Source organism: Silene latifolia, chromosome 6 (genome assembly GCF_048544455.1).
Source record: "Silene latifolia isolate original U9 population chromosome 6, ASM4854445v1, whole genome shotgun sequence".
NCBI lineage: Eukaryota > Viridiplantae > Streptophyta > Magnoliopsida > Caryophyllales > Caryophyllaceae > Silene > Silene latifolia.
In genome coordinates this window covers 52837595-52856921 of record NC_133531.1, presented here as the reverse complement: position 1 = coordinate 52856921, position 19327 = coordinate 52837595, and the positions used below count along the sequence as shown (strand labels likewise).

The 19327-nt window shown below is 34.1% G+C and overlaps 1 protein-coding gene across 1 annotated transcript; it reads right to left on the bottom strand.

Annotated features, from left to right (window-relative positions):
* Window positions 1-8613: 8613 nt before the first annotated feature.
* LOC141588083 (protein FAR1-RELATED SEQUENCE 5-like) lies at window positions 8614-18868 on the bottom strand. The gene is made up of 9 exons (XM_074409538.1): window positions 18788-18868; window positions 18686-18703; window positions 17965-18156; window positions 17806-17871; window positions 10335-11453; window positions 9848-10173; window positions 9561-9732; window positions 9162-9452; window positions 8614-8640 (listed from the first exon to the last, which is right to left on the bottom strand). The coding sequence occupies exons 1-9, from the start codon at window positions 18866-18868 to the stop codon at window positions 8614-8616; spliced, it is 2292 nt and encodes a 763-aa protein (XP_074265639.1).
* Between the last annotated feature and the right edge of the window lie 459 nt (window positions 18869-19327).

Below are 19327 nucleotides of genomic sequence, written 5' to 3'. Positions count from 1 at the left end.
AGCATGGACTGTGATATTGTTTATCAGGATCACCTTTTAAATATGTGATATTGTTTAATTTTGATATTGGTTATCACTGTCACAGTTAATGTGACAATTTTTGAACATTAGTGTTAATGTTTTGAGCAGTGAGGTTGTTGCCAAGTTCAGTGATGATCAATACCTTGCAAGACAGGATATATTGTCCTTGCTTCCAAGTGTACATGTCAACAACAATGTGATTGAATGTTGATCACTAATTCTGAATCACATTGAGCACACAGAACCCTGTGAAACAAGTTTATTGTTTTTTGGAATTCGACACATGGTAAGCTGACATTCTGTTTTGATTTATACATATTCACGCTTTGATTAAAAATATCACTTATTTAAAATGTGATGTTGTTGGGGTACATAGTGTGATATTATTGCATACACAAATTGATATTGTTTAATTGATTCTGAAATTAGAGGGATTTAAAATTTATAAATGTTGCCACTGACAAGTGATATTGTTTTTAAATGATTGTGATATTGTTTCAAAGTAGACACCTTTAAATAAGTGATATTTTTTAGTACCGGGATGATATTGTCTACAATCAAGTATAATGTTCTGATATTGGTTCACACGGATACTGATATTATTTACTACGGATTGTGATATTTTTTGGCATGGACTGTGATATTGTTTATCAGGGTCACATTTCAGGAACTGTGATATAGCACACATAAAAGTGATATTGTTTACACATATTCACGTTTTGATTAAAATGTAGTAACTCTTAAATGTAAAGGATTTGTTAACTTATATATATACATATATATATATATACACTACAAGAATCGATAGTAGAAGTTACTGAAGGCAAAGAAGCGAACAGGGAAAAGATATTCGAAGAATGGGACAAATTCATAAGAAGTAACACAGTTCCATGTAACATGGAAGCAGATTTGGTTTTTATTCCGATGGTGTTGCAAGAACACTATTTATGTGTTTGTGTAAATTTCATAACCGAGACGATTGAACTGTTAGACAATACAGAGTACGACAACTGGGAGCAGACTGAAATATACAAGGTTGCAGATTCGATGGTATGATTTAATGATATTCTTCCTAGTGACATGTCATATGATTGTCTGATATTTTGGCTAGGATAGATTGAGTGTATACAGTAAATGCATATGATTGTTTGACAAAATAATGCCTAATAGTGTGACTAATTATTGTAGGCCTATCACATGAGTGATTTCCTAGCAGGGAAAAATGTTGATAGAGCGCATGAAATAATAGAATTTGATGTTGTCAACACGAGTTTCAATTGGCAAAAGAAGGAAGCAAACAATACTGAATCGGGAAACTTCTTAATGATGCACATGATTCGGTATGAGGGGCGATTGTTTGAAGTCGAGTTGCGATCGAAAGTGCATAGGCGCTACTATCGGTTAGAAATAGCAATGGCATTACTTTTAGTGACATAAATGACATGAGGACAACTGATTGGAAGAGTTGAAGAATTTACAATGGAAAAGGGAGAGCTTTTAAATAGATTGAAGGAAAAGAGGAAGAATAACGAAGATGCAAAAGACAAGGGCAATAAGATAAAAGCCAAGGATAATGTTGTTGAGAAGGACAAAACGTGGAACAGAAATAACAAAGGCAGAAGGTCCCCCAAAAGAGAAGCCCAATGTTCAAACAAAAGCCAAGGAGGATGCTACTAGAATGCCAACAATTAACACGAAATACCCATTCTTCGCAAATCTCCAATCGAAGGTAAAACCAAAAACCCGACTTTTACATTTCTGATATAGAATCATAGCATTACGTTTCTGCTTTTATTTGCAACAGACACAAAGGTAAAAATTTCACATAGAACCATAACATGCCATTTCTGTTTTACAAAGGCTACCCGAATCCAAACAAGATGGTGAAGATGATGCGAAACACCCACAATCCAAGACAAACGATCAAGACGATCGCAAATCCTAATAATAGAGGTAGGGGGAGAGGTAGAGGAAGAGGACAAAAGTAGGACTAGGAATGTAATGCTGGTAGGACAGACATGTGATATTGTTTCAGGAGTTGTATGATATTGTTTTAGGTACAATGGTAGGAAATATAACTTTTTTTTTATCAACTCTTAGTAAATTGTGATATTGTTTCCGGAGTTGGGTGATACTTTGCTTAAGTTGTTGTGATATTAGTTCTCAGTAATAATAATAACAATGACAAAAAGTTGTTAAAATCTTTTTCTTTGATATTGTTTTGGTACCCAGTGTGATATTGTTCCGTAAACATGATGATATTGTTGTATTTATTCTCTAAAATAAATCAACGGATAGGGATTTAAAATTCCCTTTTAAGTTGGATAACTTTTTTTGTACACATTGTGGTGACTCAATTGGAGGAGGTTCTTCCAAATGTTGATTTTGGAGTAACACAGCCTGTTGAAGACAAAACAAATGAAGACGTTAATCATGATACAACATATCAAAGATTGTGTTGAAAAAGAGGCGAGAAAAGAGAAGGCCAATGAGGTTCTCAAGTGGCGACTCAATTGGACGAGGCATTAATCGGTTCAATTCGGGGAAGGGAGTTGAAAAAGATGTTGTGGTTGATAAGGAGCCTGTTGAAACAGAACTTGTGGTTGATAAAATGAATGACGATAGTAATGTGGTGACTAAATTAAAAGAAATTGTAACAAATGCTGGTTTAGATACAGCAGGGAAGGGAAATATCAGTGAATATTTGTTGCACTCAGACAGAGTACCTGCTTCAACCGATAAGGTACCTCACAATTTGCGGTGTACTTTTCAATGTGGTTTGCCAGTCAAAGATGATATGCTTGTATCAGAATCAATGTTCAGGAGCAGCAATTTATTTGAATCTGTCTTGAAGAATCGAAAGGACGTCATGGATTATTGCTTCCTTACAGACCATACATTCAGCAAGTTGTAAGTCACTCTTTAAACAATTTTTTAAATGTAAGACATGACTTAATTTGCACCATATTAGTACTTTTAAAAAATAACTAATATGCTAATATTTTTGCAACATGGAATAGAGAAATTGTCTGCAACTTTGGAACTTACCATTGTATACAAAGGGAAGATATTGAGTCTTTGTTGCCTAACACGAAGATAGAAGCAGTGGTAATTGAAGCATGGGCAATATTGCTCAATGAGTTCCAAATTGCTCAAACGGGAAACGACAAATTGACAAGAATTTTCTATGGCATTGCCCACTCGGTATGGAAACACACACACATTTATCATCTTTTAAATTAGGTATTGTAGAATGTGTTTTATGGAGACTAATAAGATGCCCTTATGAAGAACAAGGTGATATAGAAAAAATCTTAAAATTCGATGAAGATAATATTGATGAATTGGCAAAACTTAAGCAAACAAAGATATGACACATTGGGACACGTGGTCGGCTCTTTTTAAGGAGCCACTGAATTTGAATTCAGATATGGTAAGACATTTCTACTTTTATCAGTGATATTGTTATGTATAATGTATGATATTGTTAGTAGTTACTGTTGATATTGTTCTTAAAAACAATTCTTAAATTCAACTGTGATATTGTGCATAATATTGTGTGATATTGTTACTTCTTAATTGTGATATTGTCTCCCAAAAATGAAAATGAATCACTTTTTTTTTTTCTAATATTTAACAGTGTGATATTATTATGTACAATGGTTAACATTGTTTTATAGCTTCTAAAAAATAACAACAGTGGTATATGGATTTAAAAGTCTTTTATCTTTGATATTGTTTTGGTACAGACTCTGATATTATTGAGTACACTGGTTGATATTATTTTACAACATACCAAAAAAACTTCAGAGGGACAAAAAATATTATTAAGAATGATATTGTCTAGTATGTACTGTGATATTTTTATTCATATTTTTGTAATATTGTTTCCTAATATTATTGTTTCATCTAAAGGTTTTCATACCTTTGGTCTATGAAGAGTACTACGTCTGTATCTGTGTTGACTTGAAGAGGCAGAAAATGTTCTATTTGGATAACAGAGAGTATGATGAATTCCAAGACGAGGAGCACGTACACATGGCTCATATGGCTGTAAGTACAAATATTGAAAACAAAGAACTAATGGGATAATGGTTTTGTTCGATAAGCTTGAAATCGAAAAGTTGTTTACATTAATCATATACAAGGGACTCTTTATGGTGAATACCTCAACACGAAAGGTACTGAAAGTGGGCTAAAGGTGAAGGACTACGAAATGAATAATGTGAAGTTTCATTGGCAATCGAAAGTGTTGAACCTGGACTGTGGCCTATTCATGATGTTTCACATGATGTTCTTTGTTGGTGAGCCTTTTGATTGTGAACTAAGCGATGCAAAGATGAGGCAGTTATACAGGGGAGAGATTGCAGCAACGCTCGTATTGAGTGATTTGAATAAAGATAGGAGTAAAGTCTGGAAGAGAGTTACAACCTTTAATGCCACAAAAGGTATACTGTTGCCTAAATTGCTGGCAAAAAGACAAAGAGGAAAAAAACAAAGCAAGAGAGAAAAAGGTGGGAAAAACAAAGTTCAGACGCCACTGTCAAAAATAAAAGGTTATATTTTAAACACTGACTTCTACATTGTAAAGTCCTAATTTTTTTTTATTATTATAAATACAAAATATATATTAAATACTGTAATATAAAATGTTTCTAGCTACTGTAGAAGATGGTTCTGCCAGTGTCGTTGGCAGCGGTAAAAGGGGGAAATCAGATGGCCTTGGATGCACGTTCAATTGTGGTGTGGCTGATCCTAAATTGGAGTTCGTCTCAAGATTTATGAAGGCAAACAAGTCGCTGTGTGCAAACATGTAGACTACGATGAAAGAAGTGATTGACTACTGCCTATTGGACGACCACATTCTCCCATTAGAGTATGGTTCTTTAAAACATATATCTTTGTGCAACTTTTTTTATTAATGGTCTGATAATATTTGCAATGATATCTAAGTTTGACAAAAGAACTACAAAAGGTGATATTGTTGCTAGTGTCATGTGATATTGTACGTTAATGGGTTTGATATTGTTTTAGAGTAGAAACTGGTATAAAAGCCTGATATTGTATATAATCAAGTGTCACACAAAGAAAGATATTGTTCTGATTGTTGTTCACTTAATTTTGATATTGTTGTGGTACATAGTGTGATATTGTTACATACACAGGTTGATATTGTTAAATTGATTCTGAAAAATAAGTAGGGCTTTTAAATTTGTAAATGTTCCCAGTGATATGTGATATTTTTTTTAAATGATTGTGATATTGTTTCAAATTAGACAACTTTTAAATAAGTGATATTTTTTAGTATTGGGATGATTTTGTCTACGATCAAGTATGATGTTCCGATAGTGGTTCAGAAAGGTACTGATATTATTTAGCATGGACTGTGATATTTTTTAGCATGGACTATGATATTGTTTATCAGGATCACCTTTTAAATATGTGATATTGTTTAATTTTGATATTGGTTATCACTGTCACAGTTAATGTGACAATTTTTGAACATTGGTGTTAATGTTTTGAGCAGTGAGGTTGTTGCCAAGTTCAGTGATGATCAATACCTTGCAAGACAAGATATATTGTCGTTGCTTCCAAGTGTACATGTCAACAACAATGTGATTGAATGTTGGTCACTAATTCTGAATCACATTGAGCATACAGAACCCTGTGAAACAAGTTTATTGTTTTTTGGAATTCGACACATGGAAAGCTGACATTCTGTTTTGATTTATACATATTCACGCTTTGATTAAAAATATCACTTATTTAAAATGTGATGTTGTTGGGGTACATAGTGTGATATTATTGCATACACAAATTGATATTGTTTAATTGATTCTGAAATTAGAGGGATTTAAAATTTATAAATGTTGCCACTGACAAGTGATATTGTTTTTAAATGATTGTGATATTGTTTCAAAGTAGACACCTTTAAAATAAGTGATATTTTTTAGTACTGGGATGATATTGTCTACAATCAAGTATAATGTTCTGATATTGGTTCACAAGGATACTGATTTTATTTACTATGGACTGTGATATTTTTTTGGCATGGACTGTGATATTGTTTATCAGGGTCACATTTCAGGAACTGTGATATAGCACACATAAAAGTGATATTGTTTACACATATTCACGTTTTGATTAAAATGTAGTAACTCTTAAATGTAAAGGATTTGTTAACTTATATATATACATATATATATACACTACAGCAATCAATAGTAGAAGTTACTGAAGGCAAAGAAGCGAACAGGGAAAACATATTCGAAGAATGGGACAAATTCATAAGAAGTAACACAGTTCCATGTAACATGGAAGCAGATTTGGTTTTTATTCCGATGGTGTTGCAAGAACACTATTTCTGTGTTTGTGTAAATTTCAAAACCGAGACTATTGAAGTGTTAGACAATACAGAGTACGACTACTGGGAGCAGACTGAAATATACAAGGCTGCAGATTCGGTGGTATGATTTAATGATATTCTTCCTAGTGACATGTCATATGATTGTCTGATATTTTGGCTAGGATAGATTGAGTGTATACAGTAAATGTATATGATTGTTTGACAAAATAATGACTAATAGTGTGACTAATTATTGTAGGTCTATCACATGAGTGATTTCCTAGCAGGAAAAAATGTTGATAGAGCGCATGAAATAATAGAATTTGATGTTGTCAACACGAGTTTCAATTGGCAAAAGAAGGAAGCAAACAATACTGAATCGGGAAACTTCTTAATGATGCACATGATTCGGTATGAGGGGCAGTTGTTTGAAGCTGAGTTGCAGTCGAAAGTGCATAGGCGCTACTACTGGTTAGAAATAGCAGCGGCATTACTTTTAGCTGACATAAATGACATGAGGACAGCGCTGATTGCAAGAGTTGAAGAATTTATAGCGGGAAAGGGAGAGCTTTTAAATAGATTGAAGGAAAAGAGGAAGAATAACGAAGATGCAAAAGACAAGGGCAATAAGATAAAAGCCAAGGATAATGTTGTTGAGAAGGACAAAACTGTGGAACAAGAAATAACAAAGGCAGAAGGTCCGCCAAAAGAGAAGCCCAATGTTCAAACAAAAGCCAAGGAGGATGCTACTAGAATGCCAACAATTAACACAGAAATACCCATTCTTCGCAAATCTCCAATCAGAAGGTAAAAACCAAAAACCCGACTTTTACATTTCTGATATAGAATCATAGCATTACGTTTCTGCTTTTATTTGCAACAGACACAAAGGTAAAAATTTCACATAGAACCATAACATGCCATTTCTGTTTTTACAGGCTACCTGAATCCAAACAAGATGGTGAAGATGATGCAGAAACACCCACAATCCAGTACAAACGACTGAAGACGACTGCAAATCCTAATAATAGAGGTAGAGGGAGAGGTAGAGGAAGAGGACAAAAGTAGGACTAGGAATGTAATGCTGGTAGGACAGACATGTGATATTGTTTCAGGAGTTGTGTGATATTGTTTTAGGTACAATGGTAGGAAATATAACTTTTTTGATCAACTCTTAGTAAACTGTGATATTGTTTCAAGAGTTGGGTGATACTTTGCTTAAGTTGTTGTGATATTAGTTCTCAGTAATAATAACAGCAGACAAAGTTGTTAAAATCTTTTTTCTTTGATATTGTTTTGGTACCCAGTGTGATATTGTTCCGTAAACATGATGATATTGTTGTATTTATTCTCTAAAATAAATCAACGGATAGGGATTTAAAATCCCCTTTTAAGTTGGATAACTTTTTTTGTACACATTGTGATATTATTAAGTACAATGGTTGATATTATTAAGGACATACATGTGATATTGTTTCAGGAGTTGTTTGATACTTTGCTTAAGTTGTTGTGATATTAGTTCTCAGAAATAATAACAGCAGACTAGGTTGTTTGAATCTTTTTTCTTTGATATTGTTTTGGTACCCAGTGTGATATTGTTCCGTAAACATGTTGATATTGTTGTATTTATTATCTAAAATAAAATCAGGGGGTAGGGATTGAAAATTCCTTTTTAGTTGGATAAGTTGTGATATTATTCAGCAGACAAAATTGTGATATTATTGCACTCACTGGTTGATATTGTCTAGTATGTACTGTGATATTTTAATCATATTTTTGTAATATTGTTTCCTAAAAACATCCAATTGTAGTGGTAATATTTATGAATACTGGTGATATTGTTTCACTTGAAATGTGATATTCCTTAGTAGTATTTTACAATATAATACAATATAATAAAATACGTATACAAGCAAGTGTAATGTTGTGATATTGTTTAGCTATTATGATGATATATTTTTTTGAATCAAGTGTGATAAACCTTCAAATGAGGTGGGATAGTATTTAATAATGGCAACAAAACAACATTAGTAATTATGCGGTTTTTATAACATTGATACCCAAAATGGAGAGAATACAAAATTGATGTCATTTGGAATGACGTACAAGGGAAAAAAATGGAGAGAATACAAAAATGATGCCATTTGGAATGACATACAAGAAAGAAATTGTATAGTATAAGCAATAAAAAGTCGATTGTGAAAAGTTGATGATGTAAAATAAACTTCCTCAGCATGCAGAAGCCCTTAATCACTATCAACAAGTGAAGAAATCTGCAAAACAAACAGACAAAACACAGTGACATAACGTCAGTAATAAGTTTGACAAAATATAACTTCTTTTTGATCAACTTCTGGAAAACTGTGATATTGTTTCAAGGGTTGTATGATATTATGTTTTAGTTGTTGTGATATTAATCCTCAGGAACAACAACAGTGGCTAGGGATATAAAAATCCTTTTTTTGTTTGATATTGTTGGGGTACATAGTGTGATATTTTTGAATACACGTGTTGATATTGTTTGGTTGATTCTGAAAATAGATAGGGATTTAAAATTGATAAATGTTGCCAGTGACAAGTGATATTGTTTTTAAATGATTGTGATATTGTTTCAAAGTAGACACCTTTTAAATAAGTGATATTTTTTAATAATAAGGTACTGATATTATTTACCATGGAATGTGATATTTTTTAGCATGGACTGTGATATTGTTTATCGTGGTCACACTTCAAAGAATCGTGGTATAGCACACGTAAAAGTGAAATAATAAAAGTTATAAGACAAATTACTTACATCGGATTCATGATCAAACGAGTGTTGTGATGTATCAACAGCTGGATTAGGGCAATTCCGCTTATCATGATGTGCCATTTGTTTACAATTATTGCAAAATCTTTTCGGCTTTTGTGCCTTTGCAACGGACTGATCTTTCTTGGACATCAACCTCTTGCCAGTACCCTTGTTTTTTGATTGAACAGGAGGTAGTATACGGACCTCAGATGAAGAGTTAACCCCAAGGAGCATCTCCAACTCTTGGTGTTTAGTCAATTTTTCAGCACCAGACTTGAAATTTTGTCTAAATGTCTTCAGTAATGAAGTCAGTTCATTTATGTGATTTTCAGGCAGAGATTTGAGCAGTGTTAATGTTGAGTATAATTCAGACCAGACAGTCGAAATCTAAAGCTTAGTGACATCCGACGAAGTAAAATCATCCAACAATTGACCGTGAACATCATACAAGGGCATTTTTTTAGTGTTCTTTGTCCACCTACTGAGAAGATACTTATCAGGTATCTTTTTGATCCCTTTACCAGATAAAATCCAGATGATGTGTTTACATATGTATCCCTTCCTCTCAAACATCCTGCATGAACATGTTGCATCAAACGTTGAAGGATTAAATGCGACAGTGTAAGTCTTATTGAAGATAGAATCTTCAACTTCTAGGAACCTTGTACTGCCCTCCCTTGAAGAATCACCAAAGACTACATGAGTTTAGAGAATCAACGCACTGCTGTTGGAATTCATAAAAGAGAGCGTGTGTATAAACAGTCGATGCATGAACCTCAAGGCTAAGAAGGGTTTTGGTTTGAGGTAGGGAGTGATCACTATCTCTGTCAAGAGATTTTTGGGTGTACCGTTGCTGATCCATAACACTTTGAAAGCGCATCCAAAACTCAACAAGTGTGCCATGAGGATTCTCAAACCGCTTAAAGAAGCTGTTTTCGCTCTCAGAGCGTTGCGTTGTTCTTAAAAGACAACCAAGAGGAATATCACGATAATACGCCGGAATCCAACATTGCCGCTTGGAAAACAGATATTGCAACCATGCATTATCTTCCAATTGAAACTCACTGATCAACGAACACCACCTCTCTTCGAAGTCAGAAGGCTCTAAGTCTGAATCCCAAACAACGAGAATTCGGACGAGTGACGAAGTCGATCTCTTTAGTCACACGTGCCTACCTTTTCGAGTAATTTCTTCATAATATGCCACATGCAATAGTGGTGGGCAGCAATCGTAAAGTAGCAGGGGACTGCAATTTTCATAGCAGGACATTGATCGGTAAAAAAGCAATGGGGTTCCTTCCCACCCATACAATCTAAGAATTTTGTGAAAATCCATTTAAAATTCTGGTCATTCTCCCTAGACATAAGCGTAGCGCCAAAAGTGACGGACTTCTTGTGATAATCAACACCAGTAAAGGGAGCAAAGATCATGTCGTACTTATTAGTTGAATAGGTTGGGTCAAAAGTCACCGCCTCACCGTATAGAGCGTAATTACGACGTGCTGCTGCATCAGCCCAAAAGACACGAAACAAACACTTATTCTGATCAATATCATAGGCATAATAAAAACCTTCCTGGGTTTCATGAAGGGTTTCCAACTGGTCTACAAACATTTGAGCATCCTTAAGACCTATAAAACACTTGATTTCCCTTCCAAAATTCTTAAACTCGGTCAAAGAAGCTCCAATATTTTCATAGCCATCAACATATTCCTTGACGGACCTGAAAGTAGAGGTTGGGCCAATATTGACCTTGCAATTATCAACGATGGTTTGTTTATGTTGCAAAGCAAGGTTTCTACATTTTTTTTGAAATTCTCTATACTTGAGTAGAGAAAGACGGTGGTTATGGGCAGCATGAAACTGATCAACAACAAAGAGTGGCACTTGAACTTGGTTAATTTCTTTAATAACAAATTTAAAGAAAATCCTAGCTTTACAACCAATCCTAGTAACCTTAGTCTTCTTCGGATTATAGGCCTTGACCATTGGCTCCTCCTCCTCACCAGTAATGGGTAATATTGTCGGCTTAGAATCCCTAAATCCTTCCCGGTGACACACAATCAATTTTGTCCTAATATCTCCACTACTACGAAACCTTTTCGTTGAAGATTTCCTTGGTTCAAAACCACATGCTATTGCATAAGTCTCATAAAACTGTATACCCTCGTCTAACGTAGCAAAAGTTTGTCCTATTGTAGGTGTAAATTCAGTTGCAATATTTCGACCCACTCTTCGAACCTCCAGGGTCACCATCAAAGAAAGACGATTCCCAAAGATGCACCTCATCAACGTCTATACATTGTGGAGTAGGAACAGGTACCACAGGGACAACAAAAGTATTTTCTACAGCAAGAGAAGTTGAATAAACAAATTATAACAAATATAACTAGATTATAACAAAACTATGATATTGTGAAGGAATGCATGTGATATTGTGCAACATAAAATGTGATACTGATGAATATAAAATAAATACGCAACCGTATTGCAGCCCATGATACTGTGAAGGAATACATGTGATATTCTGGAGCATAACATGTGAAACAAATTATAACAAATATAACTAGATTATAACAAAACTATGATATTGTGAAGGAATGCATGTGATAATGTGTAACATAAAATGTGATACTGATGAATATAAAATAAATACGCAACCGTATTGCAGCCTATGATACTGTGAAAGAATACATGTGATATTCGAGCATAACAAAGATACAAATATAACAAATATAACTAGATTATAACAAAACTATGATATTGTGAAGGAATGCATGTGGTATTGTGTAACATAAAATGTGATATCTTGATGAATATAAAATAAATACGCAACCGTATTGCACCTATGATACTTTGAAGGAATACATGTGATATTCGAGCATAACATGTGATACAAATGCACGAAACCGATTACAAGTCATGTATCGCAGCCTATGATACTGTAAAAGACTCAATGTGATATTTTGAAGCATAACATGTGATACTAATGCAAAGAGAGTAATTACGATCATGTATCATGCAGACTTATGATAATCTTGTAAAGGACTCAATGTGATATTCTGAAGCATAACATGTGATACTAATGCACAAAAAGTAGTTACGAGTCATGTACTCCATTCTATGATACTGTAAAGGACTCAATGTGATATTGTAAAAGGGAAACTGATTCTAATGAGCAGTAATCAGGCAAACAAAAACTATAAAATGTGATACTATTCAAATTAATTATGATACTCTCTTGAATTAAAAGTGATACAAAGGAAATGTTAAATAACGATCAAAACTTGAAGTAAACACAAGCAAAGAATGCAAAATAAACTTGATGATAAACAAAACAGACAATTAGTACATCATTTTTATACGTCAATTAGAAGATGAAGAAAACAGAGAATAAATTTGAACACATCAAATAGCAAAAACTACATGTTGAAGAAAGTAGATAATCGACATGATTTTAATACATAAAATAGCACGAATTGATGAATCCGTGACTGATGTTGATGAATTATAACATCAATTATAACAAAAAAACCAGTAATTACACAACGAATTCATCAAGATACAATAACAATAAAACATCATGCAATAAAACAGAAAACAGAATGAAAAATTAAAACATAAAATAAAAGAAGCAAAAAACGATCAAATACCTGACATTGAATATGTTAAAATTGAGGAAAAAAGAGATGAAGACGACGGATGATGAAAAAGCCAATGAGAATGAGCAAGCGAGACGAATGATGAAGAAAATCGCCGAAATCGATCACGGATGATGATGAACACAGGTGAAGATGACAACGAGAGCGAAGAAGACGACAACGCGCGAAAAATTGACGGCGTAAGAATGAAAAGCGTGATTGCGGAAGAGAGAGAGAAGAGAGAGAAAGTAAATGAATTCAAATGGTGAGGTTTGAGCTGATAATAGGGTTTATATAACAAGTTTAGGAAATGACGAAAATAACCTTACTAATAGCTTGATATAAAGCAGTATTGTTATGACTCATGTGTGATATTGTAGATGGACTCATGGACTCAAATAATTAGGTAGGACTCATGTGATCCTAATTCTATAGAGGTGGGATCCGGTGAGTCCACCTAAATATTTGAGTCCATGAGTCCATAAAACAATATCACGCACTATACAAAACAATATCACGAATTTTTTTTTTTCAAAATTATTTTTTTTTCAAAATAATTTTTTTTTTCGATTTTTTTTTTTTTCGAATTTTTTTTTTTTCGAAATTTTTTTTTTTTTCGAAAATTTTTTTTTTTCAATTTTTTTTTTCGAATTTTTTTTTTAACAATTTTTTTTTTTTCGTGTAAGCTGTGATATTGTTTAGTATAACGTGTGATATTGTTTAGCATAACTTATGATATTGTATTAAAAAACAATATCACGAATTTTTTTTTTCAAATTTTTTTTTTTTTCGAAATTTTTTTTTAACAAATTTTTTTTCGTGAAATATGTGATATTGTTTAGTATAACGTGTGATATTGTTTAGCATAACGTGTGATATTGTATTACAAAACAATATCACTATTTTTTTTTTCAATTTTTTTTTTTTGAAAAAGTTTTTTTTTTCCAGCTGTGATATTGTTTAGTATAACGTGTGATACTGTAAGCTGTGATATTATTTAATATAACGTGTGATATTTATCATGGACTCACGGATTCAAAAAGATAGGGTGGACTCATGTGATCCTAATATATATATATATATATATATATATATATATATATATATATATATATATATATATATATATATAGATTTAGGATCAGGTGAGAACGATCATTCGGTGCAAACGGTGAGAACGAAGTAGATACACAAAAATATATGCCAGATACACCTTTTTTTTTTTTTTTACAAAATCTCAGTTACATTAAAATTTAACGTAGATACACTTTTTTACGTAATTCTAGATACATCTTTCGACAATGTAGATACACTTTCTTTCATCCTAGGTATATTTTTCTCGAACGTATGACTCAAAAAATACGGACTATCTATATACACCAAATATTGTACTAGATACACAAATATGTGATCTAGATACACAAAATTCAACTCAAATTAAAATATTCAAATCAAATTACAATTTCCCAATTAAAAACTTAATTTCGAAAAACCCCCCAATTAGAAACCCTAACTTCCAAAATCACCCAAATTACAGACCCTAATTTCAAATCACCACCGTTACTACCATTGAACTACCACCACGTACCACCACCATCGTCGGAATCAACTCACTGGCCAACCCCGTGTCGCCAAAATCAACCATTGCCCAACTTACCTGAGTTACCACCGTCCACCACCACTCACCAACCACCACCACTCTTACGTCATTCCTCACGACACCACCGCAAACCCGCACCAACACCTTTAACCGCCGGTGAAAACACCGGACATCACCCTCACCACATAAAATACCACGCACAATATGTCGCCATCCACCTTACACCATCACCGAGAACCCCGTGACGCCGACGCACCACTAGAATGTCCTAAGACTACATACGTTTCCCCTTTATGTGGTTTTCGCCCCTCGTCGACCTCCGATATTTCCCAAGCCAGAGATTTCGCCGTAAAATTGAGGTATGATGAAGAACAATCGAGATCTGGAGTTCGAATGTTGCAGATTCGATTGTTCACCGGAGTTCGTGAAGCTGTACTGGAATTAGGAAAATAAAGGATGCGTGAAACTTGCTAGTAGTTGATATCGATGGCGATGGCTGATGTTGGGTGGTTATGGGGAAGATGAGGGGTGGTCGGGGTTTGAGGATGAAGGGAGAGGAACTTTGCGGCGGTTTGTCGAAGTTATTGATGATCGTCGTGGCAACGACGGCAAGTGATAGGTGGCGACGACGGCGAAGATAGGTGGCGACGACGGCGGGTGATGATTGGTTATGGGGGTATTTGAGGGGTCGTTGGTGTTCGGGGTGGAATGTAATTTGGGAGAAATGAGATTTGGCTGTGAGTTAGATGGCGCGTGAATTTTATATCTCTCGTTCTCACCGTTTGCACCGAGTGTTCGTTCTCACCGGATCCTGCCTCTATATATATATATATATATATATACATATATATATATAAGCAAGATCCGGTGAGTTTGCCACTTTTCGTGAGTTACCCCCGCATTTATATACCAATGGATCTAACAAGATCAAGGGCTGAGATTAGACCAAAAAAATATCCTAACCTACCAAAATAAATGACGCATTATTATAGAATAAGAGTTAGAGAAGGAATTGTAGATAGAACTTAGAGTAGAATGAGTAAAATAGATTGAGATAGGGGAGAGAGTTGTCTATTATTCATCTCATATGGGGTATATATAGTACATAGATGATGGTTTTATCAACACCCTAGTTACATGTATAATGGGTATAAGCCCAATGGACATCCATCTAACTAATGTTTCATAACACTCGCCCTTGGATGTACATTGCAGAAGAACATGCCTCGTTAAAACCTTACTAAGAAAAACCATGTGGGAAAAACATTAGTAAAGAAAAAGAGTACAATATTCCTCTAGCACGCAAAGGAATAAGCTGCCTCATTAAACCTTTCTATGGAAAACCCAGTGGGACAAAACCATAGATAAGGAAAAAGAGTACAGCACGTGCACACTCCCCCCCCGATGATTACATCAGTTGTAGAACGTCAATACAACTCATGATGTGACAAACTTTCTCGATCTTGAAAATAACTGTCATCGTACTTAATCAACTTGATAGATGTCTTCAATTAATAGCAGCCGTTGATTGCTTTAAATTTCATAATATGAAGATAGTAATTCATAACGATTTTTGCGTCTTCGCTTCAAATAATCTTGTCACTTTTGAAGATGAAGAAAACAGAGAATAAATTTTAACACATCAAATAGCAAAAACTACATGTTGAAGAAAGTAGATAATCAGTACATGATTTTAATACATAAAATAGCACGAATTATTGAATCCGTGATTGATGTTGATGAATTATAACATCAATTATAACAAAAAACCAGTAATTACACAACGAATTCAGTCGAAGATACAATAACAATAAAACATCATGCAATAAAACAGGAAAACAGAATGAAAAAATTAAAACATAAAATAAAAGAAGCAAAAAACGATCAAATACCTGACATTGAATATGTTAAAATTGAGGAAAAAAGAGATGAAGACGACGGATGATGAAAAAGTCAATGAGAATGAGCAACTGAGACGAATGATGAAGAAAATCGCTGGAAATCGATCACGGATGATAATGAACACAGGTGAAGATGACAACGAGAGCGAAGAAGACGACAACGCGCGAAAAATTGACGGCGTAAGAATGAAAAGCGTGATTGCGGAAGAGAGAGAGAAGAGAGAGAAAGTAAATGAATTCAAATGGTGAGGGTTGAGCTGATAATAGGGTTTATATAACAAGTTTAGGAAATGACGAAAATAACCTTACTAATAGCTTGATATAAAGCAGTATTGTTATGACTCATGGACTCAAATAATTAGGTAGGACTCATGTGATCCTAATTCTATATATATATATATATATATATATATATATATATATATAGAGAGAGAGAGAGAGAGAGAGAGAGAGAGAGAGAGAGAGGTGGGATCCGGTGAGTCCACCTAAATATTTGAGTCCATGAGTCCATAAAACAATATCACGCACTATACAAAATAATATCACGAAATTTTTTTTTTTCAAAATAAAAAAAAATTTTCGAAAATTTTTTATTCCGAAATTTTTTTTTTTCGAAATTTTTTTTTTTTCGAAAATTTTTTTTTTCAAATTTTTTTTTTCGATTTATTTTTTTCCGAATTTTTTTTTTCGAATTTTTTTTTTTCAAAAATATTTTTTAACAATTTTTTTTTTTGTGTAAGCTGTGATATTGTTTAGTATTAAGAAACCGGAGAAATGTGATCTACCACTACATCCTTCTTTGCTACCACATCCCCAACCGTCGAAGTTAATAATAAAATTCTAAAATCTAAATTATAATGCAACATTTTAAAAGTTCACTTGAGATTACTTTAAGATTTGACCTTGGACACATGAGTTACATATTTCATGCATGCACACTGTTATTTCATGCATGTGGAACAGTTTCTAATGCATTTACGATGTTTTTAATTTCATTACAGCCTTTTCGTTATCCAATTTTGAAAATTGTCTCTCGTTTTCGTTGCCTCGTGACATGTTCGTTATCCAATTTTGAAAATTGTTTCTCGTTTTCGTTGCCTCGTGACATGTTTCTAGAATTAGTCCAGAAACATGACTTCATGTCTTACACGCCTTACATATTCCAAAATCTAATATGTACTCTCAAGACTTAGTGTACTAAATATTCCAGAATAAACTCCACAAGAATCTAATATTCCAGGGTCTACTCCCTTTGTACATCCCTCGACTCAAGGAATCAGATCAAAAAATGGCAGTGTTTCGAATTTTGGATTAGGTCATCTGCCACTCCCTTTGCACATCCCTCGACTCAAGTGTTTAGAAAATATCACCTAGTGATAATCCTACAAAAAAACGGGGGGGGGGGAATACTGTTACGTAAAAGTCACTCCGAGACAGAATCTAATGAAAAGAAGATTAAAATTAGGCAAAATTTAAATTAGGCATTCAAGGTTCTCTATATTTACCTTTCTCTTGTTTCGCTTCCATTTGATGAGACGTGCAATCATACTCGTACCATATTCATCCAAATCCTACATAAAAAATTTATTTGACAACAAATATTGAAATGCTTGAAATAAAATATACTGAATAATGTTTACAAAAGTTTGTTGAAAAATTTTTACCTCGTAAGAACGCTCATCACTCCATGATGCTTGATCACACAAATTTTCTAGCCACTTTAACAAATAAACTCCACAAGAATACCCATTCTTTTGTTGAGGCACTTGCACAACCACCCAGTGAAAAGTCTTGATCTCCAACAACCTTGTGTATCTTGGAGAGTCTCTTGCGATGATCTCCAAAGCAGGCAGGAGCTATACAAAAACAAGACAGTGAGTGATTGTGATTGTGGTATAAGGCTATTTAATGCACATTCATGGATATGTCATGCACATACAAGGGTATTTCATGTACATAAAGATCACCAACAGTATTTTCATTCGACAATGCATTTTGGCGATCAAAAAGCTGATTGAGCGACCTTCCGGATATAATAAGTGAGGGGTAACATGTTTTTGTGCAAAAACTAATAAATCATACCTGTTCAACTAAAACTTTTTGCCTGACTTCACGGCGCCTGGGCAGGTTGGAGTCGAGTATGAAGTTCATCCTTTTCCCAAAGTAAACAACGCATGCAAACCAATGTGATCTCTCCACACAATAAGGAAAGAAATCCTAAAATATTACCAACTAGTCAAGTAGGATTTATCGACTTCAAATGAAAAAAAAATGCATTGGAAAAAAATTGCATGGAAAAAAAAAGTAAGAGAATATTTATTTACCAGTTGGGTTGTGTTTAGATTGAGGGGCAAGTAGTCAAGTAGGACGTATTGACTTCGAAACCTTTTTACCGACAACTCCCTGAAATTTGAGAACATTTGTCAAAAGTCTTTGTCATTTCAAAAACCAAAAACAAGCATTTGACACAATAAGGAATATGAATACCTTTATGATTGTCGGAAAATACACAACACTTGGGTTTTCGATTGTAGTACGAATACCAACAGCATCAATAACCATATCCATTACCTAATTTCCTGGCAGCAAGGTCTGCAGCGCGTCTTGGGTAACTTGCAACCAATCGGTTTCTACAACGACCTCACTAATGATGCACATGTTGCAATTAGATTAGAAAACACGGAACAACAGAGAGTGGACAAAAACTAAAGTTTTTAAAAAGCTGTATGGTCAACTCCTTCTCCACTGCCACCTCCTCCTTTCTCTCCTTCAATTCATTCTCATCTTTCTCATTGTCCTTTTCCACTTCATCCTCCTCCATCTTCTCCATGGTAGCACCCTCCCTTTCACAATCAGCACCTTCCCTTTCACCTTCTTCTGTACTCTGCTGTGAAAGGGAAAATCCTTCAAATAAACAATCTGCCAACTTTGACATTTGCGTGACAGTAGGAAAGCGGAGCCTTACACTTAGCATTTCTAACTGCTTTGGTAAAGTCACCATAAATGTCTGCAAGTCGAATGGTTGTG

Bases quoted from the DNA above. Each gene is read 5' to 3' on its own strand.
- LOC141588083 (XM_074409538.1), bottom strand. From the start codon at position 18,868: ATGGATATGGTTATTGATGCTGTTGGTATTCGTACTACAATCGAAAAC. The intron at 11,454-17,805 runs GTAAATATAGAG...CACAATGTATAG, and splicing joins GGAAGCGAAACAAGAGAAAG to ACGTTGATGAGGTGCATCTT. The intron at 10,174-10,334 runs GTAGGCACGTGT...CTGTTTTCCAAG, and splicing joins TGAAGAAATTACTCGAAAAG to CGGCAATGTTGGATTCCGGC.